The 25377-nt window shown below is 43.4% G+C and overlaps 1 protein-coding gene across 1 annotated transcript in view; it reads right to left on the bottom strand.

Moving 5' to 3' along the window:
- LOC310854503 (protein diaphanous homolog 3-like) overlaps positions 1–25377 on the bottom strand; it is a gene marked incomplete at its 3' end in the record, with an annotated part of 343448 nt that overhangs the window by 266652 nt on the left and 51419 nt on the right. The window contains exons 6-9 of the mRNA XM_083759183.1: positions 7474–7548; positions 7078–7147; positions 3424–3560; positions 979–1084 (exon numbers count right to left, since the gene is read on the bottom strand). Of these exons, the coding sequence (XP_083615309.1) occupies positions 979–1084; positions 3424–3560; positions 7078–7147; positions 7474–7548 (388 nt within the window). The remainder of the gene's footprint in view (positions 1–978; positions 1085–3423; positions 3561–7077; positions 7148–7473; positions 7549–25377) is intronic.

Raw genomic sequence — 25377 nt, 5'->3', positions numbered from 1 at the left:
AAAGGGGTTAATCAAGTATTGTCCCTGCTCACTGTACTACAGTGTTGTGAGCGTTCAATACAGACCATATGCATCATCTCCAGTGTAGGTATCTGGAGGGAATGGAACTGCACAAAGATTATATGTCTACAAAGGGAATCATTAAAAAAAAAAACACCAATAAGTCACACAAGATAACAACAGAGAGGAATATATATATATACAGTATACTCAACATTTCAGCTTCTAACTTTGGAACAAGGGGGCTTTATAAAGCATCCATCTATCTATATAGTTTACTGATTTATACAGCACTCCTCTCATTACAATGGATCTCATTGCTTTTTTCAATGCCAGGCTGTCAACAAAAAAAGAACCGTGGCATTGATCGTTGCTCAGGTTTTGATTGAGCTGTGATGTAGAGCGGACATTATCTGAGGTGCTAAATTGTTGATCTGTGACTGATTTTTCCAAATGGCTGCAGCAGATCATGTGAGTTCCTGTGACGTATTTGTCTGCGTTTTCTCTCCATAGTCACCACTTTTAGTCGTCACAGCAAATATGAACGTTGTGTTAGCCGTTGGATTAGGTGGACGTAAGAGTTGAAAGACACATCGTTTGGTGACATACTGTACATACAGACGAATGTTGTCCTAGACAGCAGACCCGTTCTGTCAAGTTGTGCCACACCATAACAATGCTGAAAAAGCCATACAGATGTTTTTGAAATATAGATAAATAATTGCAAACGAAGTGAGCACTAACTATAGAAGCTGGCCAAAACTGTCTGTGTGTGTCACGCTGCAACACCATCCGTGTTGCTCACCACTACAGTATTACTGCAACAGCAGCATAAGGCCTTTCTCTGCACTGCAACAGCAGCATAAGGCCTTTCTCTGCACTGCAACAGCAGCATAAGGCCTTTCTCTGCACTGCAACAGCAGCATAAGGCCTTTCTCTGCACTGCAACAGCAGCATAAGGCCTTTCTCTGCACTTACCTGTAATTGAACCGAGCGGTCTTTGAGGCCCAGCACGATGGGACTGAACCTCTCCATGGAGCGCCGCTCCCCGGCCGTGGTGATCGCTTCAAGGACTTTCTCCAAACTAAATGGGAAAATGAAACACACCAGTGAACAAAATAAATGCAATCATTCATCTGAGGGCAGTTTGTCCCATGCATGCTCTTCTGTTCTCTGCCAACGCCCCGCCACTCTTATTTTAAATGCAACTTTATTGGATACTGATGCTGCGTTTTAAAGTGAATAACGGTAAATAAAACATACTGATGCACAGACATGGACACATCATCAGTGTTGTTCTCTGGAGTCATTGGATGTTTCTGGGTCTTGCAACAGTCAACCTCCCCCAGGCGACCCAACAAAGGATGATCAGACAGCATTTTTTAACTGGAGGGGACATATTTGGGGGCTATCTGCGCGCGCTTGCGCAATTTTTTTGCGTGGATTTCACGTCAAAACACATGCAGCCACGGTAAATTTTTTGGGGGGGGATAATCCGCCCTCCTCATGAAACTGAGGGGGTCGATCCCCCCCCACGTCCCCCCCGTAACCCCCCCCTAACTGTGCGACCTGGATCAGACCCTGGCCTGTGTCCAAGTGGCACAGGCCATTAACACAACTTAATTCAGTAAACCAACTATTCTAAATTCATATTTAATCTCTGCACCGTTCCTTTACATTCTCTTCCTGTATATACTAATCTTGCTCCTATAATATTATGGTACACACTCTATAGCAACTCCTGTGTCAATACAACACATTGAGAATGTATCTGCCAATACTGGTGCAAAATCAGTATTGTCTGACTGATCAATGTATGCCATTAGAGTGCACTGTACAGTATGTGGCCATACATACTATCCCAACACATATAACTCTTGCATGAAACCCAACGTGTTGGCAGGCTAGTGCGTCAGTGAATCAAATCCCTATCATTGATCTGTGAGACTGGGACTCAGTGGTCTAGCTGTACACAATATCCCCGTTATATTATTTGGCTGGTAGCGATGAATTAACCCCATTTTGACCTGAGATCAGATTCTATAAATGTCTTCTACATCCTGACAGTTTTCTGAAAAAGCTATGTTTCTATGTCAGTCGTTCTTCGATTTTTCATAAATAGCAGACCTACAAGCTCGTAGCGCACCACTTTGGTGCCGTGCTATGAGCTTGTAGATCTGCTATTTTTTCAATAGCTAAAGTATAACATAATGCTTAAAGGTTTTATGACATAAATTTTCATTTATTTTTATTTTTTATTTTAGGTTTTATGACCTCAATTACACCCAAAAAACCTGAACTTTGAACATTCAGTGGATTTTCTGTGGTCTGAAGTTTTCTTTGAGGTTTGGAGCTACTTTTGAGCTACAATGAAAACAGGCAACACAGTGAAACAGTGACATCTGCTGGCAAATCCCATTGACATGGGATTTGCAGTAAGTGATGTCACTTACTGCCGGCAAATCAGAGCACCTGTTTGAGCCAGAAAACCCCAGATCACAGAAAATCTACTGAATGTTAAAAGTTCATGTTTTTTGGGTGCAATTGAGATTAGAAAACCTAAAAAAATTCCAAAACCTTTTTTTTAATGTCACAATCCCTTTAAAACAACAACATGGGTTCCCGCCCCAAAATGGGTAAGCAAGGTAACAATGGAATGCATTTCCCAATTACCAGCACGGTCATCACTCTGAGCCCATTCTGAGCTAAAGGACCATTCTGTGCATTTCAGAGAAAGTGAACCTGCAGTAAATGCACACGAGCAGTAGTGGATGCTACAATGAAAGGTGTTATAACTCATTCTGGGCCCCTTTTGGTGTTTTAAGCATTCTGTTGTACTTTAGCTATTGAAAAATAGCAAATCTACAAGCTCATAGCGCGCCACCGAGTGGCGCGCTACAAGCTTGTAGGTCTGCTATTTTTGAAAAGTCGTGAAAAAGGGGCCGCAAATCTTTGAATATATATTTCAGAGTGAACATTTTTGAGTGGTGCAACCACTCCAAGGAACAGCAATGTCCGTGTTCAGTTCACCTATGTGACGTTTATGTGTTAATGTGACTATGAGCACCAGTATGACTATGAGTACCAGTAAAAGAGAGAGAGATAGTGCTGCACTGTTGCCTGCTAATGAGAGAGAGAGAGAGAGAGAGAGAGAGAGAGGGGAGGGAGGGGGAGAAAGAGGGGAGTTGCACCACTCAGTTCACACGGGTGTGATTTTTAACTAAAATATTGGCTTTTAGGGGGGACCCTGGAACTACATACTTTGAGATGGGCGTCCGTGGCCCAATAGAGATAATTCTGGGGGTCCTTGACATGAAAAAGGTTGAGCACCACTGACACAGAAACACGGGTTTTTCAGAAAACTGACAGATTTTTCTCAAGGTCAAAATGGGTTAAGGCACAAATAATGTCGGCAGGACATACGTGTTTTCTTCGCCCACAATGCAGATGGCCGACAGGAGCTTCACGACGTCCGTCATCATGGAAGGCTGGCTGGGGTCGATGGCTCTGGCCAACAGGACCAGACTCTTCTCCTCCCCCAGGATCCGTTCTAAGCCGTACTGGTGGACAGACACACAACAAGTTATGTTATTTCAGTTGTTCCATTATGTATGTACGGGCGGAGTAGTCACCATGAAGGTGGTAGGAGACTCAAATGACCTACATTTGTCTCCTACCGGGGAGATCACCACTCATTAATTATTGGCTTAGGAATGTGTCAGGGTCACGGTGGCACAGTTGGCAGTACTGTCGCCTCACAGCTAGAAGGTTCAATTCCCGCTGGGGACGCTGTGGGCACTGGGGGAGTGTTTCCTCCTCCGTGTCATCAGTGCCGAGGTGGGGTTGGCGAAAGGGCCTTTCTGTGTGGAGTTTGCATGTTCTCCCCGTGTCCCCTAGGGTAGGTACCCTCACAAAAACATGCCGTAATCCTGGTCTCTAAACTACCTTCCCCTGGCCAGCCGGGGCGCCTGATGGAGGGGAAAGGAACTGGTCGGAATAACGTGTTCCTTCCACGCGCTACGTCCGGCCGGGGAAACTCTCCCCTGTCAGGTGAAAAGGAGCAGCTTGGACTCCTCATGCATAGAAGGAAGCATGAGGTCAGTCCGCTGCCCCGCCAGGTTGGCAGAGGAAGTGTAGCACCCAGGATTACATTAGATAATTGACACTGGGTGAAAAAATGGGTTACAAAATGGTGGGATAAAACATTAAAAAAAAAGGAATGTGTCAAAAACAAAAAAATCCATGAATTCAAGGCTTCATGGGGTGTGTAATTGATAGACAATATTTTGGGTGAACTACTCCTTTAACCCCTTTGAATGCAAACCAAGTACCAAGGATTTTGACTGGAGACTCAGACAGGTCAGAGGTCAGAGGTTAGGTCATATAGGACTTAAGACCCCATCCCCAGAGGCAATTGATCATGTCAGGTCAAGTCATAGGACTTAAGTTAAGACCCCATCCTCAGAGGGAATTGAAACGCACTCAACCAATAGTGCCTAGAAGATGACCAAACAGAGAAAAGATCATTCAAAAACTATGATGAGGAAACAGAACTGCTAAAGGACTAATGATCATTATCAATCTGAAATATAACAATGGAGATTAAATACATCTAATGCCTAGTGCTTCTACACCGTTTTTGAAGGTAGCGTAATGTTTCTATGACAAGCACTACAATACAAAACAAATGATATCTTGTCCTGAGCAGCCATAGCTGAATGCGTAGAGAGGCCATCTGGGAAACCGATAGCTACTGTATGCCACATTCTTCCAACGTTACAGATTCTGTAGCGTCTCCTGAAAGCCGTAAATAGCACGTTGTCATGCGTCACTGCAGTCACATTTTTTGTTTATATATAACATTGTTTTTGAATTTCCATTTCTGATAAGCAGCAAGCTAGATACGCTTCAATGCATTTGATTTATAGCAAGACGTATTTGCATGACTGTAGTGTAAAGGCATCTGCTTTTCAATCAGCACTATCTCAGTGCTTCCGTTGCACAGACTGTTAAAGGGCCACTGCCCCCAGAATAGATGAGAGAACATAATATTACTACAGTTTTAGCTTCACTGCACTGTGGCTTCCGGCTGTTTTTAAGATTGATTTAAAATTTATTTGACTTGTGTATAAAGCTCTCAATGGTCTCGCACCTTCCTACCTACATGACTGCCTGCCTAAATATGTCCCCAAACCGCCCCTGGCCTGCTCGCTTTGCCTAAAAAAATGGCAACAAAAAAATACGGGGAAGCAGCTTTCTGCTTCTACGGCCGACGGCGTGGAACAAACTCCCACTGTACCTTCGACAGGCAGCCTCTGTAGTTTAACAAACTCCCACTGTACCTTTGACAGGCAGCCTCTGTAGTTGAATAACACTGTACCTTCCACAGGCAGCCTCTGTAGTTTAATAAACTCCCACTGTACCTTCGACAGGCAGCCTCTGTAGTTTAACAAACTCCGACTGTACCTTCGACAGGCAGCCTCTGTAGTTCAATAAACTCCCACTGTACCTTCCACAGGCAGCCTCTGTAGACATTTTTAAAGCACAGCTCAAGACCCACTTCTACACGAGCCAACGCACGTGTAAATATGTTTTATTATACAGTAGATATGTTCCCCACTGCATGCATTATTTAATCTACTACTACCTGTGTGTTTTGATAGGAAGATGCCCCCGAAAAGAAACTGTGAAAGCTGCAAAGACAGCTGGCAGAGAACACCTGTCTTCTTGGCACTGCGGGTGCCCCCCCCCCCCCCCCATCCCACCCCATCCCATCCCCTCCCAAACCATGCCTCTTGAGCCTGGGAAAGGTCTGGGCCTGACAGACAGACAGAGGGGCCTACAGGTAAAGGCTGGCGTCTGGCGCCTGTTGAGATGCAGGATTACATGAGACCTTACAGCACACACTGTGCCAGAGAGGGGCTGTATGCTGTATATCTGTCTCCAGTGGGGGGTTTTCAGCTCCACCACCTGGCAACACACTCTTCCCTTTTATAGTTACTGTGTTGACTGACAGCCGGAGAAAAGAAAAGAAAAACCGGAGCTCCGTGACGGGAAGCCTGTTTGCATCCGAACGTTGTATTTCTGCCCCAATGGGATTGTAGAGACATGTGGACACGCTTCAGTCACAGTGGGAAGAATTAGGATGGCGCCCAGGTCTGAAATATATTTATGATACATGGAGTCAACAATAAGGAAAACCCTCAGAGTTCACAACGCTGTCATATCATATCCATCTATATTTCAACTGCTAGATGTCCTCATGTCATCACTAAAGGTGGCCTTACACTAGCCGATTTTTTTCTGATCTGAAATCTGATAGCACCACACACTGACTACAGGATAATCGGAGCGGGCAGAGCAAATATCAAACATTCTTGATGTTGATCGGGCCGATCCCGATCGCGCTTTGAGCGGCCGCGAGCAGATCGATTGAGTCGGGCACCCCCGAGCGTCAAAAATGCCCGATTATCGGCCACCTTAACCGCCTCAGAGCTGTACAACCTACCAATGAAAGCTACCAAATACTGACATCAGGCCTAAAAACCTTCTTTCAGATTCTCCCAGGAAAAAAACTAACATGGCTCAAGTTATTTTCTGATAGGGGGGGGGGGGGGGGACTTTTTCTTTTTTTTACTGGACATTTTACGGTCACAGAGCATTGCAAACAATGTTGACAACCAAACAGAAGATGAGAGATAAGGGAGTTACTGAAAATATTCCCTGAACGTAAATAATATCTGAATATCTATTTAGAACGTGTTCTGATTGCTCAAATTTGAACTGGAACGGAGTTAAAATGGAATGAAATACGGTGGGGTTTTCATTACAAGTAGGGCCCGACCGCAGAAGCTTGAAATCAATCTGTTTAACGTTTGCTTAGGTGACGTTTTTCAACGATAAAATAATAATAAATACATAGGGACGGCAGGTTCATTCAAATCGGGACATGTCAGTTGCATCATTGCTGATACAGATGTCGTGGGGGGGGGAAAAAGCACAGCAATGCCTGACATAATTTCGTTCAGCCTCTAATTACAAGGTTTACTTCACATACATAAACAAGGGTGGAATTACCTTGTTGTTCATGAAGGCTTTGAGGCACTGGACAACCTTGTGTTGGCTCTTCTTGTCCACCTTCTCCTGGCTGGAGAGGACACACAGAGGACAATAGGACAATGTAGAAAGATACAGAATGGGCTCCCATTTTTACTTTTTTTATTTTGTTTTCTTTTACAATCACAATACAGGACAACACAGTTTTACCCTCCCACCCACCCACCCGCCCTGAGGGGAGAATTATAGAGAGAAGCAACATTGAGCGTGTGTAACAGACAGTAGTAATAATAATATTGGAAATTAAAGCTAAAGTAAGAAGAACATACAGATAAAATAATTTAAAAAAGGGTAGAGAAAAACGAAATACAATTAAAAAAGTCAAACCATCTCAGTGAGAGAGTTATACGTTCTTACTGTTTCTTGAGCAGCAGCTTCTCCAACACGTCGAGCAACAGCCCCAGACCCTCATGGCCAAAGCTCTGCACCCAGCTGTGGAAACATCAGATCAATATTAATTTAGAAGTGTATCAGTCTAGAAACAGACGACAACATGACATGATCAGGCCATGTCAAGAGCATGTGGCAGTAGCAGGAAGTAAAGGTCAGCTTTCAGGAGAAGAGATGCATCCTTAAGCGATTTTGACCTGGGAACGATTCTGCAAATGTCTTCTAAATCCTGACTGTTTTCTTGAAAAAGCTATGTTTTTCTATGTCAGTCGTTCTCAAACACTTTCATCTCACTTTTCACGATTCTTCAAAAATAGCAGACCTACAAGCTCGTGAGCTTGTAGATCTGCTATTTTTCAATAGCTAAAGCATAACATAATGCTAACACCAAAAGGGGTTCCCGCCCCAAAATGGGTTAATAAATATGGTGTTGCATGAGACCGAAATTAGGAACACACAATATTGAAATGTTGGCCAATATCCCATAAAATATTATTTTAGACGTTCATATGGATCGATATGAATTCATTCACCACCCCCGTTCACATGGCAGAGAAAAACGGTTTGACTTTAAAACGTGCTTACAGTAGTTCATCACAGGGCTGTTTATTTTAACAAGAAATATTGTATTACTGTAACTGTGCTATAAACCAAAGTGAGCAACAGAGAAGGATTTCAATATGCCTGTGGGTGGAAAAGAAAGGTCCCACACACTGTTTCTCCCCAACCCTTTTGTCAGGCCACTTTTGTCAGTGCCCGAGGGGAAAAGATCATTTATAATCTTTCCAGCACTGCATTTTAGAGTCACTTTTTTATCTTGAAGAGGGATCTTAAAAGTGTGTTCAAGGATTTGTATCCATTGTATTGTGGAATTAGAACACTTTCAGCTTATCTACGTTTATGTTATGATAATTTAGGACAGCTTCACACGCGCAATATACTAATACACTAGACTCAGAGACAACAATATACTAATACACTAGACTCAGAGACAACAATATACTAATACACTAGACTCAGAGACAACAATATACTAATACACTAGACTCAGACAACAATATACTAATACACTAGACTCAGAGACAACAATATACTAATACACTAGACTCAGAGACAACAATATACTAAATACACTAGACTCAGAGACAACAATGACATTTCGGCAGCCATCTTCGTTCATAATAATAATGAAACGTATTTATTTTTCCTCTGTTTTTATACTCAATCGTACCACGTTGTACGAATCGACAAAAAAAGCCGATCTACAAGCGCACAACGCGCTTGTATATCGACTATATTTCCAGTGTGACCGCACGACACTGTTGCATAAGGAAGCTAAACGCAAAACACTACTAGACAAAGCGACTCAAAATCACAGAGAAATGGGATTTATTTATGTGATCATAAATAATAAACAGCTACCGGGTCATTCGCACGAAACAAACCATTCAAATACCGTAATACTATAAACTATAAAATATGTAAATCTGAAAGATGACAATATACCATGATAGCCTCTGCCCCAAATTCTTCACATGGGCCTGTTATGGCGCCACCAGGGGGGCCAAACTTTTTTGGACAGTACAGATTTTGTCTGAACAAACATCACGCAAATCGGTACACAGTATCTCTATAGTAAGATTTTTACTCCGAGTATACTCCGTTTTGAATAAAATCCACCGTGCAGTTGAAGAAATGCCACTTTCAAATCAGCCTCATGGTGGCGCTATAAGAGGCCGATTAACATTTTTACATTATTCTGTGTGAGGCCCTTATTGGCACGGTATTATGTTGATTCTGATTATTACATTAATTGTTTAGTAAAATCACAGCATTTTGATTTATTTTATCCTGGGCACAAAATAAGTACCGGTAGGTAGAGGTAGAAAGCTTATAATTTAGCTATTGAAAAATAGCAGATCTACAAGCTCATAGCGCGCCACCGAGTGGCGCACTACGAGCTTGTAGGTCTGCTATTTAAAAATAATCTTGAAAATGTGGCACAAATTTGGAATATATATTTTTTCAGATAAAACAGGGAAATGGGACGAGCTGCACAAGGCGTAGATAAGGGAGAAAAAAAAAACAGTGAAAGAGTTTGAGATAAAGATGAGCCGTTTCTGAGAAAGATACAGTGAGATGGAGAGAAAAGAATGACCATGAGAGGGAGAGCCAAAGAGAGGAATGGTGTCACTTCCTCAGAATGAAAAATTAACCGTGTCCACATTAGCATGCAGCGTTGGTACTGTGTTAATCAACAGGCTGCAAATGGTGTCCAGCATCAAATAATCAAATCAACAGGAATTCTCAAGGTGACAAACATGAATTGTGAGGCTGTTATCGGAATTAAATTAGCAGAGAAAGAGTAGGGGGCATGTGTCCCTATGCGATCATTTATAATGTTTTACATTAGTGTGTGTAGCAAAAAACAAAGTGGGGGTAGGGCAGGGTGTTGTTTTCGTCGACTAAAACTGAGACGAAAGATGTTCGTCGACTACCTTTTTCCACTGACAAAAATGAAATGGAAAGAGAATTTAAATTAAAGAGTTAGTACTGGTTCACTCTCTTTATATTATTTAAAAGCTCAATTAAAGTAACTAAAACCAGTGTTACACTAGAAAAAAATAATCATGACAAGCAGTGAAAAAAAAACAAACATTCACCTCGAGTTGAAACATTTCAGTTAAAAAATGGTCATGTTTGATTAGAGTCCAAGACGCATAACCTCCGTCTCACCTCAGCTCTCAAGAAAATAACTGTTGTCAAATGACTGACACTCAACGTAGAAAGGGTAGAAAAGCACTTGTGTGTGTAGGCTTCTGCGCCACGGTGTGTGTATGTTGGTGTCTGCGTGTGTGTGTGTGTGAGTGTGTGTGTGTGTGTGTGTGTGTGTGTGTGTGTGCGTGTGTAAATGTGTTGTTTTTCACCGCGTGTATGCATAATAGAATAGGAGGGTGAGAGACAGGGTCAGGAAAATGAGAGAGCCAAGCTCAGGGCCAGGCTGATGGAGACGGGTAACGGCTGCTGCCATGCTAGGTGAAGAATGAGGCTTCTGCGTCAGAGAGAAAATTCAATTTAGCCCACACTCCGCACAGGGCCATGGCCCAGGCCAGCCTGGATATTGAGTAGGCAGGGCCGGGGTCTTGACAAGAGCTTCATTGAAATGCATAGCTCAGCGGCAACACTGTGCTAGTTTTTCATCATCAGTAGGTGAGGCAGGGAGCAGGGGAAAATAATCAGTTGATCTATAGCAGGAATTATTGCACGGGAAACTAGCAGGCCGACGCCTGTCGGGGACGGCAGGAGACAAGCGGGGACGACACATCCCCCCCGCCTGAAAACCTGTTGATGTGAAGGGACGAGGGGAGAACTGAGGCGCTGCTTGGGCTCTGGAATCTGTCACCGGCGGGGGACCCCGAGACAAATCAAACCACTCTAAGAGGCAGCAGAGAGACAAGCCGATAGACAGATTGACCCTTGTGCGACACGGGGAGAAAACCTCATCTACAAGAGAGAGAACAATCAGGATGAGGCAATGCTTCATATCCAGCGGAAGGACAGCAATAGGCGAGATGAGATCAAAATAAAGCCAGCTGAGGGCATGTACACATAGCAGGGGTTTTGAAACACCACAACATATTTTTATACTTTTTTTTTCAAACATTGACAAGCTTTGAAATAAATAAAATGAAATACTGATGTCACGGATGGAATGAAAGGTATAGTAGTAGACTGGTAGTAGCAGGATCTGTTTTTTGTAGGGATGCACCGAAAGGGAAATTCTTGGCCGAAACCGAATACCGAATATAGGAAACAGTTGGCCGAAAACCGAATATGTGTCTTTTTCCTGTGCCTACTCTCAACACAGTGAACGTGCATGGCTGCGTGCGTGCTAAGCCGTGCTTGGCTGCGTGCGTACGTGCACGAGGCTTGCTTGTGTGCGTCAGGCTGATCAATTACTGTGCCAATATTCTGCACATCAGAGAAAGGCTGAGGCAAGTGCATTGTTACAGTAGCTAGACATATTAATAATGTGTATTGTTTTGACATTGCCTGCACATCTCATAAAACACAACACAGGATTAGTCATCGAGAGGAACAACATGATGAAACCCCAAAGAAATGTGGGGAGGCGAGAATGTGAAAAAGGAGGTTTGACTTCCATGTAGAAGTAGAACGCTTAAAAGAATCCTCGTGGTTTCAGTGTGACAACAGTGAAGTGTTCCTTACTGCCTTCTGGGTGCTGGTGCTACCAAAGAATCCTCGTGGTTTCAGTGTGACAACAGTGAAGTGAAGTGAAAAACTAGAAAAAGCGCCCCTCGGGGCACAGGTCTCCACCAGGCCAGGTCAGGTTGTGGCCTGGAGGCGCTAAAATAAGCCAATGTGATAAGGGTGCCATTTGTTCTTACGCCTTGGATGGCAATTGGATGATTTGCAAAAATCCACCCGTTGGTGGCGCTATAACAGGCCAATGTGAAAAGGGTGGGATATATTCCTCAGCCTAATAGAAATAGTGCGTGAAAGATTTCACGTAAATTGCACGCAGCGTTCATGATTTGAGGCTTTTTGTTCAAAACGGGCCAATCCTGCAAACTTTGAAAGCCAATGTTAGCCAATTAGGATGGAATATGAAATATCGGACAGATCCATCTTGAACACATGACTATAGAGATACTGTGTAACGATTTTTGGGATTTTTTTTTTACAAAATCTGGAGTAGTAATATCAAGAAATGTGTTTTACAAAAGTCGGCCTCCTGATGGCACTATAACAGGCCGTCCTGGAAAGTTTGGGGCAGAGGTTCATCGTTGACATCCAGGGAGTGTGTGTGCAAAATTTGGCATTGACCGGGTTAACGGTGCCGGAGATTATCTGTACACAGATGGACGGACTGACTGACGGAGTGCAAAACATACTCTCTCCCCATGCCTTCAGCCTGGTGGAGAAAATCTTCTCTCTTTCTGAGAATGAGTTGTTCTCTTTCTCTGTTATTGCCGTTAACTTTAACAAAATAACAGCCTTAGGTTATGTGTACTTCACACACACACACACTTTCTGAGAATGAGTTGTTCTCTTTCTCTGCTATTGCAGTTGACTTTAACAAAATAACAGCCTTAGGTTATGTGCACACACACACACACACACACACACACACACACACACACACACACACACACACACACACACACACACACACACACACACACACACACACACACACACACACACACACACACACACACACACACACACACACACACACACACACACACACACACACACACACACACAACCTGCAGGTCACCCCCAAGTTCTGGTCTATGTGGACCACTAGCTGGCAGTGTTTCAACAGGCTGTAATAGGATGGATGATGCTTAAAGAACTAGCCTGTATCAAACACAGCACTACTGACGGCAGGTCAGGACCTCTGCTTCTCACCCCTTCCTTCCTCACTCTGCTGGGTTATCCAGGAAAAACTCACCAGTCTCACTTAGGCTGTCTATCAGTGTGCATCAGTGAAATGGTAAATGGTGCATTTATATAGCGTTACATTCACCCATTCACACACCCATTCATACACCGATGGTGACGGAAGCCATGCAAGGTACCAACCAGCACATCGGGAGCAATTAGGGGTTCAGAGTCTTGCTCAAGGACACTTCAACATGTAGACAGGAGGAGCTGGGATTCTAACCGCCGACACCGCCATGGATCATTGGACGACCTGCTCTACATCCTGAGCCACAGTCGCCTCAGTAAACTAAAGGATTGAAATAATTTCGTGACTTTGTGAAGCATGAGTTTAATTTCACTTAATTGAAATGTTGATCCCTTCTTAGACTCTAAGATTGGAACCACCAAGACTCTCTGAACGCATTACCAACACTGAACATAATTTGCTGTTCATATATTCAGAACAGAATATATAAATTATATAAAACAGAATGAATACGCTATGTTTTACTTTGACAGCTTAAGTTGTATGTGCAGATATGCTGGATAAACTTTTAAGTAATGAGTAATAATGTAATGAAAGTACTTTGAGCTGTGTTTGCCAGTCTGGCCTGCTGTGGCAGGCTGGCAGCGCTCGATTTTCATTAGTACCTGCTAGAATCTCTCCCACATCCCAATGAGGAACTTCCATCACCCCCTGCCTGGCTGTCCTGACTCCTGAGTGGTCTCAATGTTTTGACACTGTGCCGTGAAGAGAATGGAAATGTCAACATATCCATGCACTGTTTTTTATTTTTAAGAAAATAAATCCCCATAGTCACTTCATCTACAGTGGAGGAAATAAGTATTTGATCCCCTGCTTTTTTTGTAAATTTTGTAAATTTGCCCTAATACAAAGAAATGAGCGGTCTATAATTTGTATGGTACTTTTATGTTAACAGATAGAGACAGAATATCAACAAAAAAGTCCAGAAAAAAACATTATATAAAGGTTATAAATTAAACTCCATTTGATCAGGTGAAATAAGTATTTGATCCCCAAGCACATCATGACTTAATACTTGGTGGAGAAACCCTTGTTGGCAAGCACAGAAGTCAGACGTTTCTTGTAGTTGGTCACCAGGTTTGCACACACCTCAGGAGGAATTTTGGTCCACTCCTTTTTACAGATCCTCTCCAAATCCTGAAGGTTTTGAGGCTGTCACTTGGCAACTCGAAGCTTCAGCTCCCTCCACAGACTTTCTATGGGATTAAGGTCTGGAGACTGGCTAGGCCACTCCATGACCTTAATGTGCTTCTTCTTGAGCCACTCCTTTGTTGCCTTGGCCGTATGTTTTGGGTCATTGTCATGCTGGAAGACCCATCCACGACCCATCTTCAGTGCTCTGGTTGAGGAAAGGAGGTTCTTGTCCAAAATCTTACCGTACATGGCCCCGTCCATCAACCCCACAACGCGGTGAAGTTGTCCTGTACCCTTAGCAGAGAAACACCCCCAAAGCATAATATTCCCACCTCCATGCTTGACGGTAGGGATGGTGTTCTGGGGGTTTGTATTCAGCATTCCTCTCCCTCCAAACATGACGAGTCGAGTTGATGCCAAAGACTTCAATTTTGGTCTCATCTGACCACATCACCTTCTCCCAAGCCTTCTCAGAATCATTTAGGTGTTCATTGGCAAACTTCAGACGGGCCTGTACATGTGTCTTCTTGAGCACGGGGACGTTGCGGGCACTTCAAGATTTCAATCCATTACGGCGCAATGTGTTTCCAATGGTTTTCATCCCCACCGTCAAGCATGGAGGTGGGAATATTATGCTTTGGGGGTGTTTCTCTGCTAAGGGTACAGGAACACTTCACCGCGTTGTGGGGTTGATGGACGGGGCCATGTACGGTAAGATTTTGGACAAGAACCTCCTTCCCTCAACCAGAGCACTGAAGATGGGTCGTGGATGGGTCTTCCAGCATGACAACGACCCAAAACATACGGCCAAGGCAACAAAGGAGTGGCTCAAGAAGAAGCACATTAAGGTCATGGAGTGGCCTAGCCAGTCTCCAGACCTTAATCCCATAGAAAATCTGTGGAGGGAGCTGAAGCTTCGAGTTGCCAAGTGACAGCCTCAAAACCTTCAGGATTTGGAGAGGATCTGTAAAAAGGAGTGGACCAAAATTCCTCCTGAGCTGTGTGCAAACCTGGTGACCAACTACAAGAAACGTCTGACTTCTGTGCTTGCCAACAAGGGTTTCTCCACCAAGTATTAAGTCATGATGTGCTTGGGGATCAAATACTTATTTCACCTGATCAAATGGAGTTTAATTTATAACCTTTATATAATGTTTTTTTCTGGACTTTTTTGTTTTTTGTTTGTCTCTATCTGTTAACATAAAAGTACCATACAAATTATAGACCGCTCATTTCTTTGTATTAGGGCAAATTTACAAAAAAAAACAGGGGATCAAATACTTATTTCCTCCACTGCTATCACCTCTGCTTGTTTGTATTAAAATGGGACACAGTGCTTAACAAATCTACAAATCATCTGCTGGGTGGAAACATCATAATTATGTCTAAAACAGTTACTTCTCAGGGTTCAAATTGAAAAATAGCCAAAAGTAGCAGACCAAGAAGATACGTTTCAAGGATATCCAAGGATTTTTTTTTTTTATCCCACAATTTTGTAACCCAGTTTTCTTTTCACCCAGTGCCAATTATCCAATGTAATCCTGGGCGCTACACTTCCTCTGCCAACCTGGGGGGGCAGCAGACTGACCTCATGCCTCCTTCTATGCATGAGAAGTCCAAGCTGCTTCTTTTCACCTGACAGAGGGGAATTTCCCCGGCCGGACGTAGAGCGTGGAAGGAACACGTTATTCCGACCAGTTCCTTTCCCCTCCATCAGGCGCCCCGGCTGGCCAGGGGGAGGTAGTTTTAGAGACCAGGATTACGGCATGTTTTTGTGAGGGTACCTACCCTAGGGGACACGGGGAGAACATGCAAACTCCACACAGAAAGGCCCCATCGCCAACCCCCGCCTCGGGTATGGGCACTGATGACGCGGAGGAGGGAACACGCCGCCAGATATGCTACTTTTGAAGTAAAAACAAAAAGACAAAAAGTTAGAATATAGAGAAAATAGGTTTCTGCCCGCCAGCAACAAAATGCCTTCTAAATCGTTCTAAAGAGTTTTCTGAAAATCTTGTTATTTTTCATGGAATTAGACATTTGAGGGATTTGAAGCCAGTTGTGTGCCATTTTGCCTTCTACGTATTATGTATAGATTTTTGCCAAAAGGAAGCACCACATTTCTAATTTGGCATTTCTAATGCCATGTGAGTAGTACTTTAAACATTATCAGACTGGATTCTGAACTCGCTATCTTTAGCAAGATAGTTCCACATTGTCTTTATCCACCACAGTGCATCACACTGGCAAGTTGTGTTTGTATTTGATATGGATGCTAAACAGTTAACAGTATATAATGTCCAAATGTATGACCCTGTTAGCAACATAATGCACTAATACACAAAGGCAACATAATCACCCACCCAAAGGCCCCACTATCACCCACCCAAAGGCAACATAATCACCCACCCAAAGGCAACGCTGTACGACTCAGGACCATCGTCTCGGGTACCGAGAGAGAGACAGTGTGTGTGTGTGTGTGTGTGTGTGTGTGTGTGTGTGTGTGTGTGTGTGTGTGTGTGTGTGTGTGTGTGTGTGTGTGCTTGTGTGTGTGCGTGCGCGCACCAGAGAGAGAGAATGAGTGAGCGAGCGAGCAAGAGAGAGAAAAAAAAAAATCAGGAAAACAAATTCATCATCCCATTCCCTGGGAAACAAAAACAGTCATAAATCAAAGAGAAAAATGAGGCGCCTTATCTGGCTAACTTCACAGCTAAGGTAGCTTGACTCCTAACCGTGTCTCAGGAGAATCGGCTCCAAGGCTCCCCGGCAGTGCAGCAGTGTGTTGCGCTCTGCTACGGCGGTTATGAACCAGAAATATAACATTAACACATTTTGGGCCGGAACCCCTTTTGGTGTGGTGTTTTAAGCGTTATGTTATACTTTAGCTATTGAAAATTAGCAGATCTACAAGCTCATAGCGCGCCACCGAGTGGCGCGCTATGAGCTTGTAGGTCTGCCATTTTTGAAAAGTCGTGAAAATGTGGTGCAAAATCTTTAAATATATATTTCAAAGCGGAACATTTTTAACTAAAATATTGGCTTTTATGGGGGGTCCCCGGAACTACATATTTTGAGATGGGGGTCCGTGGCCCAATAGAGATAATTCTGGGGTTCCTTGACATGAAAAAGGTTGAGCACCACTGACATAGAAACATTTTTCAGAAAACTATTAGGATTTAGAAGCCTTTTTTTTTTTATCGACATCCGTCCAAAATGGGTTAACTCTGAAATGTCGTCCTGTGCTACAGCTGGCTAACTGACTACAGCAGTGCCCCCTGGGGACAAGGAGAAACAGGAGGTTGGAGTCACAGCACAGTATGGGACGTCTGAACCAAATATAGAGCAGGTCATTCCAGTGATCAGAGGACTGAATGACGTCGGTCTAGGAGAGGAGCACCATCTTTACAAACATTAAGACTTCAAAAGCTATCAAAAGCTATATGACAACACAATGTGACTAAAACACTTCTGGCATATTTATCGCATGCAAATGTAGTGTTGAATAGTTCTATATTCTGATAGTATTAAGATGACGTCTGGTTTACAAGCTAAAATCATACTGAAACAAAGAGTTTATTTTCCTATGTTTGTTAGAACTAATTAATGTCAGCAAACTTTTGTGAATACCACCTAGTGGTCTGGGGAGGTAGTTCAACCCCGCCGACGGAAACGATGATATTTCTAGTCATTTCCATCCGGTCTCCCGACCTCGCAGTGTGAGAGAAAAAGAAACGGCTAATGTTAGCAGGAGCTTACGATGTTTACCTTTCGCCAAAAACCCTAATATGTTGATCGCCAGCGGGTGAAAAATCACAAATCACATCCGAACATCGGATGTTTTTTTTTTCTTCAAAACCACAGACAGCGCTCGTAGTTTCAGCGATACGAGGCATAGAAAAATCCTACTTTGACTGGAGCTCTATGGGGGCCGTGTGCAAAAATCCTGGTGCTGGGGGTGACGGAAGCCTTGCATAGCAACCGGGGCATGACTACAGGCTGGTTTGCAGCGTAGCCGTTTAAAATTGTCGATTGAAATGTACAATATTTTAATCCTAGTTTAAAAAAAATGATTTTAGGAAAAACACTGCCCTCACTGCAATGTCAGAGCTGATCATTGCAGCTCTGATAGTTTAAGGAAAACCCATAGCTATACGTTTCTTAATGATATTGAATTTGTTGCTGAATGTTTGCAAAAGCCGTCTCTCTCCCTCTCCTCAGTCCTCACGTTTCTCTTCCATCTCCATCTGTTTGCCCTTCCTTGACTGTAAATTAGGGCATTAATCTGAATGGCCCATATTTTGTTCCACTATTAGGGCAGCAGTTTTCCAGTTCACTACACTGAGCCGGAGTACTGCATATAGTCTCACATACAGGTTACACGAGTATCAATGTATTCCCCTCTTATTTTTTAAAACCCTTTCCTGTGCTTCAAGTCAACGACCTTTGACGGGAACCCCATTTTGTGTTTTAACTTGCGTTACGTTATACTTAAGCTATTGAAAAATAGCAGATATACAGCTACAAGCTACGAGCTTGTAGGTCTGCTATAAGTCGTGAAAATGTGGCGCAAATCTTTGAATATATATTTCAGAGCGAACATTTTTAACTAAAATATTGGCTTCTGGAGGGTCCCTAGAACTACAAAATTTGAGATGGGGGTCCGTGGCCCAATAGAGATAATTCTGGGGGTCCTTGACATGAAAAAGGTTGAGCACCACTGACATAGAAACATGTTTTTTTCAGGATTTAGAAGCCTTTTTTTTTTACCTCAGTCCAAAATGAGTTAAGGAAAATACACACACATGCCTTTAGTGGGAATGTATGTGCAAAGGGTGGCATTTCTTCCGAGCCGTATAACCGAATAATTACCATGAATTGTCAGAGCCTGAACCCAGCCCCGACCTGACAGGCCCCGTCGAGCTTATGCTGAAACTCAAACTCCCGAGAGTAATGCCGACTTGACCTATCCAAAGTGAAGTCCATCGTATTAAAATATAGTTTTCAGACATTCACATTCACATTTGCGCGTGCATGAGTTTGTGCGTGCGTGCGTCCAATAAATGCATGGGAGGACCGGCCGGCATGAGGACCACTTACGGACCCCATGAGGATCCTTATGATACGATACCCTGGCAAATGTGCTTCTTTGTAGCAGAACCAATTATGCTATATCCACATGTATGTTTGCTAATTAACATGCCATTGAAGTTATTTACATACGGTATGCTGTTTTCTTGTCCTTGTTATAAATTAGCATATTATCTAAATGTTATATGTTATTTAGCTAGGTTTGATATGTACCGAACGAATACATACCACCATGGAGTTCAAGACACTTTGTCCTGTGTAAGTCGCTCTGGATAATTGATAGAAATTATATGTCAAGGCGCAGGAAGATGGCAAAACCGCTAGATTAGCATAAATTGCTAAGTAGTGCTCCCAGAATGTCAAACCTTTCAGAGGCACGGCGTCCTATTATATTATGTACCATTACTCTCTATTATGTGTCCAAGAGGTCACTTAATATCATGTTACCAAATACTATTAATCATCACCAATACGAAGGAAAGGCCATGAAGAGCATAATGATCCTCCTGAGCAGAGAAAGATGTCCTCAGACCTGATGCTAAAAGATGTACTTTATATGGTCAGACCCTGAATGGGTATGGATACGTACACACACACATTTTGTGTTTCTTTTTAATTAGGCAAAAATTGCTCAAGTTGAACACTTTTTAACTTTATAAACCGCTGCTCCTTCGCCTGGAAAGGAGCCAGCTGAGGTGGTTTGGGCATCTGGTTAGGATGCCTCTCGGGCGCCTCCCTAGGGAGGTCCTCGAGGCATCTGGTTAGGATGCCTCTCGGGCGCCTCCCTAGGGAGGTCCTCGACGCACGTCCCACTGGGAGGAGACCAAGGCGCAGTTGGAGGAAATACATCGACTCACTGGCCTTGGAACGTCTCGGAATCCCCCAGGAGGAAGTCACTGATGTTGCTCTGGAGAGGGAAGTCTGGAGCACTCTGGTGGAGCTGTTGCCCCCGCGACCCGACTACGGATAAGCGGTTGAAGATGGATGGATGGATGGAAAAAGGATCCCTGGCTAATAAGTGTGGAATGCACGTGCTAATAACACATATTAAAAATATTGCTTTGATGCTCATATTAACTTTAGAAAGTATTACTTGTTTTTTATTAGCACATGCATTCCATAATTCCATAGGGCTGGACCACACATGTGCATAGGACGTCATCAACGTGCGACAGGAGCAGTCCCTATTGAGTGAAAGATTCGCAATTTATGAAATAAGTAAAATATTTAAGATGTTTTTTATTTTGTAATTTTAGTCATGGAGGTATAAGTATAATGTTTTAAGGCATATTTGTCTCATTAGCCAGAGATACTTTAAATGATTCACACTGCCCCAGGCAAAAAGCTAAACTTGTGTTTGTTTGTGCGTGTGTGTGCGTGTGCGTGTGCGTGTGTGTGTGTGTGTGTGTAATATCTGTTTTGGGGCTGTGTACTCATCTTTATGGGCCGTGCTATAGACAGACAAGGCCGTCCCACCCCATGTTTACTAAACACAACAGGAAGGGGGGGGGCCCAAACTCCCCAAAGGCTCACTCTATTGAATAGCTATACTGACAAAATAACAAATCTGGGGACTTAAACCTGAAGGTCAGTTTTAATATAATATCAAAAACCAATTTCCACTTGTTTGTCAGATCCATTTATCACATCCATTTAATACAATTACACCCCGTAGCCAGCTGGCTGGCGATGCGGGCTAGCCCTGTGGGCCCTCATCGGAGGAGAGAAAGGGAGCGTGGCTGAGGTAGGTGAAGCAGACCTGGGGTCAGTGCATGGAGTCACAGGGTAAGACTCTGAACCTGTATATGAAGCAGAGAATTACTTCTGTCTGCTCGGCCAGCAGAACCTTGATAAGGGAGCCTATAAGCCTGTCTACATAACCTGCTGGAACACGGTGCACTTGTTCCAGGATATGGAGGCGGGCGAGCAAGAGATGCATGCTAAAAAAATATGTCCCGCTGTTCGAAAAAAGGAGACAAGAGTCAACAAAGGGTTGCAGGTATACTGTATATATGCCAAATCATTGAAAAGAAGCATCAGGCATTAACAAATTGATCCCCTGCCAGATATTAATTTATTTATTATTCCGCCCGCCTTGACACTTATATCTTTTTATTCTGAGAAAAATGCACAACCCCCGTGAACCAGAAGTAAAAACCGCCTATGTTAAGTATAATGTTTGTTTTAATTCACCCGCAGGCAAAAAAGAAAAACTGACAATTATGCAGGCTTCAATAAGACTCTTCATACATGTTCGTTTTACACTATAATAATATAGCTGGAGCTGAAGCAGCTTTCATTGGAAAGCAACAAAAAAAACTGCTGCTGTAATTATTTTTTGTCAACATTATAAACATTGAGAGGTGACAACCAAATGTAATGCATTGCACATGTAATGTAAGGCAATGACAACAAGTCACTGATGACACAAAGGGCAATGACAAGGCTGCCTGATGCCTCCGTTAATCTGCTGACCTGAGGAATCCCTTTTCCTCCTCTGTGGGTTCAGCAATGGGCTCTAAGCAGCCAACACTTTTCCTCCTCTGTGGGTTCAGCAATGGGCTCTAAGCAGCCAACACTTCCGGTAACAACTGCGAGAACTCCACGAGGCACTCCCATTGAGAGATTCCCAGAGATTGAACCCATTCTGACCTGAGATCAGATTCTAAAAATGTCTTCTACATCCTGACAGTTTTCTGAAAAAGCTATGTTTCTATGTCAGTGGTTCTTCGATTTTTCAAAAATAGCAGACCTACAAGCTCGTAGCGCGCCACTCGGTCAAATGAAGTAGTGTGATTTAAAATACTGAAATGTATTCCTACAAAATCACGACCGTACCGTACGTTCACAGTGAACGAGTGGCTGCCGACCGGAAGCGTTCTGGTGGCCCAAACTGAACGCGGAAGTGTTGGCTTCGTAGAGCCCATTGATTTGAAGTTGCACACACAGGCATTACACGTGCAGACACTCAGGAATGAACTATTCAGAAATTCAAGCTGTTTATTAGCGGGGTTTTTTTGGAAACTGTGCGAGTGAGTCTACGGCTGCTGTTTCCGGCGCTATTGCGCATGCGCAGCCACGGGGTCCGCATAGTGCGTTAGCTCATTGGTGCTAACAGTGTTAGCGTTTTGTTTATTCACCGATGCAACAGAGCAGACCTGCGGACTATTTCATGAAACCTGGATTAGGGATTGTAACAAAAGGAGAGATCAGCAGCAAAGCAGAGGAGTGAAAATGAAGAGCAGGTCAATACGAGGTCATTGGGGTTCAAGGCTGGTCTACAAGTGGTTGATAACACTGACAAAATGGACCAACGTGATTTATTGCCGCAATTTACATTCTGGTTGAACAAAATGGGACTTCAGTAGATTAAATCTACAATATCAGCCGTTTTCTTTTTTTGCTTTCTTTTTTTTTAGTGTTAAAGGAGATTTCCATACTAAAAGGCTTTCTTGTTACGTCCCCAACAAAGAGGTCAAGGTGTTCTTTTGTGCAAAAGCGAATTATTGGCTATTTCCCCTACCATAAGCCCTCAATGAATTGCATTGAATTGAATGGGGCTATGGGGTGTTATGCTAATCCGTTAAACTAATGGTAATTAGAACTGCACTCTGTCGAGTGCCTACTTGCTTGTTGCACACTAGTAGGCTAGCCCCTCTCGGAACCCCCTGGGTCAATCCGAACCGAACCGGGCTGACCCGTAGGGTCCCTGTGCGTTACTTTGTTTTCGTATGGGAATGTTGGAACGCGGACATAAATATCCTCGGTAACATCGTGTCTGCGCCGTTTGACGTCTTCTTTTCGTTTGAGTTATTCTGAAGGTGTCAACTATAAGTACCTATACATACCGCTGCGAATTCTCTTGTGTCGCGGAAGCCGTTAAGTATTTTTAATCTTTGTTTGACCGATTTGGAAGCTTGGATTCTTCTTGTTTATTTACCGTTTATTGTACCGCCTCCCGCTGCGGGGTTGGCTTGTGCCGGCTACGTTCCTGCCTCTGATCTGCTCTGTCATAGCTATAGCGCCACTAGCTAGCCAGATAGGCGGTACAATGAGGTGTCAATAAACAAGGAAGGAAAAGAAGAATCAAAGCGACCAAATCGGTCAAACAAAGATTAAAAATACTTAACGGCTTCCGCGCCACAGGAGATATTTGCAGCGGTATTTATAGGTACTTAAAGTTCACACATTCAGAAGCCCTCAAACGAAAAAAAGCCGCCAAAGAGCGCAGAAGGACGTATCCGAAGGTATTTACGTTTATTTATGTGTGCGTACCCGGTGGCAGGGTGGAGGTGGAACAGGACCCCATGGTCTGGGTCTAAAAAATGTCAGAAACTTCAGTATCATTGGGTTCTGCTTGTAGGGCTAACTAGTAGGCCATAAATGGCCTACTAGTGCGCAAGCAGAGCGCCCAAGTACTGTCAGATTCTCTGAAGGAACGTTTGAAATGTTGAATTATTAGGTTTAGCTATTTGCTACCTACCTAATTTATGCATGTAAAAAAGTAGTATTATGAAGTATGGTACAAGTTTATATCTATAAAAGAAATACAGTTTTATCGATTTAGAATTATTCTGGATCCCTTTTTAGTTTCTCAAAGAAATCATCGATATCCGATGAAAAAAAAGGTATATAAACTGAAATAAAATATGTTATCACGTATACAGTATAATTATTTAATTAATTTAAATTGCCAATTGCTTTAAATGTACTTAATCTTGGACTATAGTGATATTACTAAATGCGTCTGTGTATATGTATATGTAATTTGTAAGTTGATTAGCGGTATACTGTGGTTACTTTGTGCCACTTTTGATGCGTATGCACCGTCCCAGCATATGACGTCAGGGTATAACTGGTATAACTAGCTCTCAATGATGACGTAATAAAGATGTGGATTAAAGGAGTGTAATTGGTTTTTGATGGTGACGTAATGACGATATGTTTTAGTGTTGGGAGGATTAAAGGTAATGCTCCTATGTATACATGTATGTAATCTGGCACTACTGCCGTATCAGGCACAAGTAGTCATTATCATCCTGGGCGAAACTAGTACTTGCGCGCTCTGCTTGCGCAAGTAATTATTAATGAGAGCCATCACATAAAATTAAATTAAATTCCAGCGCACGCACTGCTGTCGGGAGGAAACCACCTGTAACGGCAGCCACCGTTATATTTTTCTTTGTTATGATTCAGTTGTTTAGTGAGTGGTGGTGGCTTTTCTCTCGCGTTGCCCCGTGACGCCCAGGAGGCTGTGGTGTGGGTGTGTGTGTGTGTCACGTGACATAATTCGATAACAGTTCGTCCCACTGATTTCAAATTTGACATGTGCGTTCCACAAACCCACAGGGGGTGCAGTGCCCAGTGTCGAGTCGGTCGGACCCACGGTTGTCCAGAAGCACCACAAAAGGCCTCTGCCCGGGCTCTGGTCAGGGCCCTCCCAGGACCATATATGGAGCTGGCCTGTTCTGACATCACAATACTCCATAGTTGGGCATGCCTGACACAGAACTCCATATAGGAATAAAGGGACACATATAGACGGATACAGAAATCTCCATATATGGGCATAAGAGGGACACAGACAGATGGGTCTGACTAAGTCTGACATCACGCCATAGTTGGACATGGCTGACGTTGGAAATCCATTTATGGATATCGACGATAAATCATGACATCATGTTGGGATGACACGGACAGTCCAACCAATGGTATAAAAGGAGAGGAGACGCAGTGTCCAGGTAAAGATACCAGAATTGCATACCATTTACAGATATCGCCGAGACTTTGTCATCAGATTTCATCAACTCGATCTTGACTTGACGCCTTTACCTGGTTCTTCTTGACGGAAGTCCCAAATTACACTTGAGGAATCTTAATTTCATCCCTGGAGGAGCGCTTGTGAGAAATGTTCTGCTGGACGCTGCATCTCAACAAAGGCCGCAATAAAGGCTGTCATGCTGCCGTTGCCGTAGGAGGAGAAGTCTACTCGTTTGGAGGGTGCAGTGACGTCAACAAGGATGAGATTGATGTTCACGTCCTCGACACCGTGTCTTTACACTGGAGGAAGTTGACCCCGGTGACGACTGGAAAAGGAGAAAGTCCCCTGTGGGGACACACAGCTGTGCTGATAGAGGATATCATCTACA

The sequence above is a fragment of the Protomyctophum parallelum genome (assembly GCF_964188405.1).
Source record: "Protomyctophum parallelum genome assembly, chromosome: 2".
NCBI classification, from domain to species: Eukaryota; Metazoa; Chordata; class Actinopteri; order Myctophiformes; family Myctophidae; genus Protomyctophum; species Protomyctophum parallelum.
This window is presented reverse-complemented; position numbering and strand designations above follow the sequence as displayed.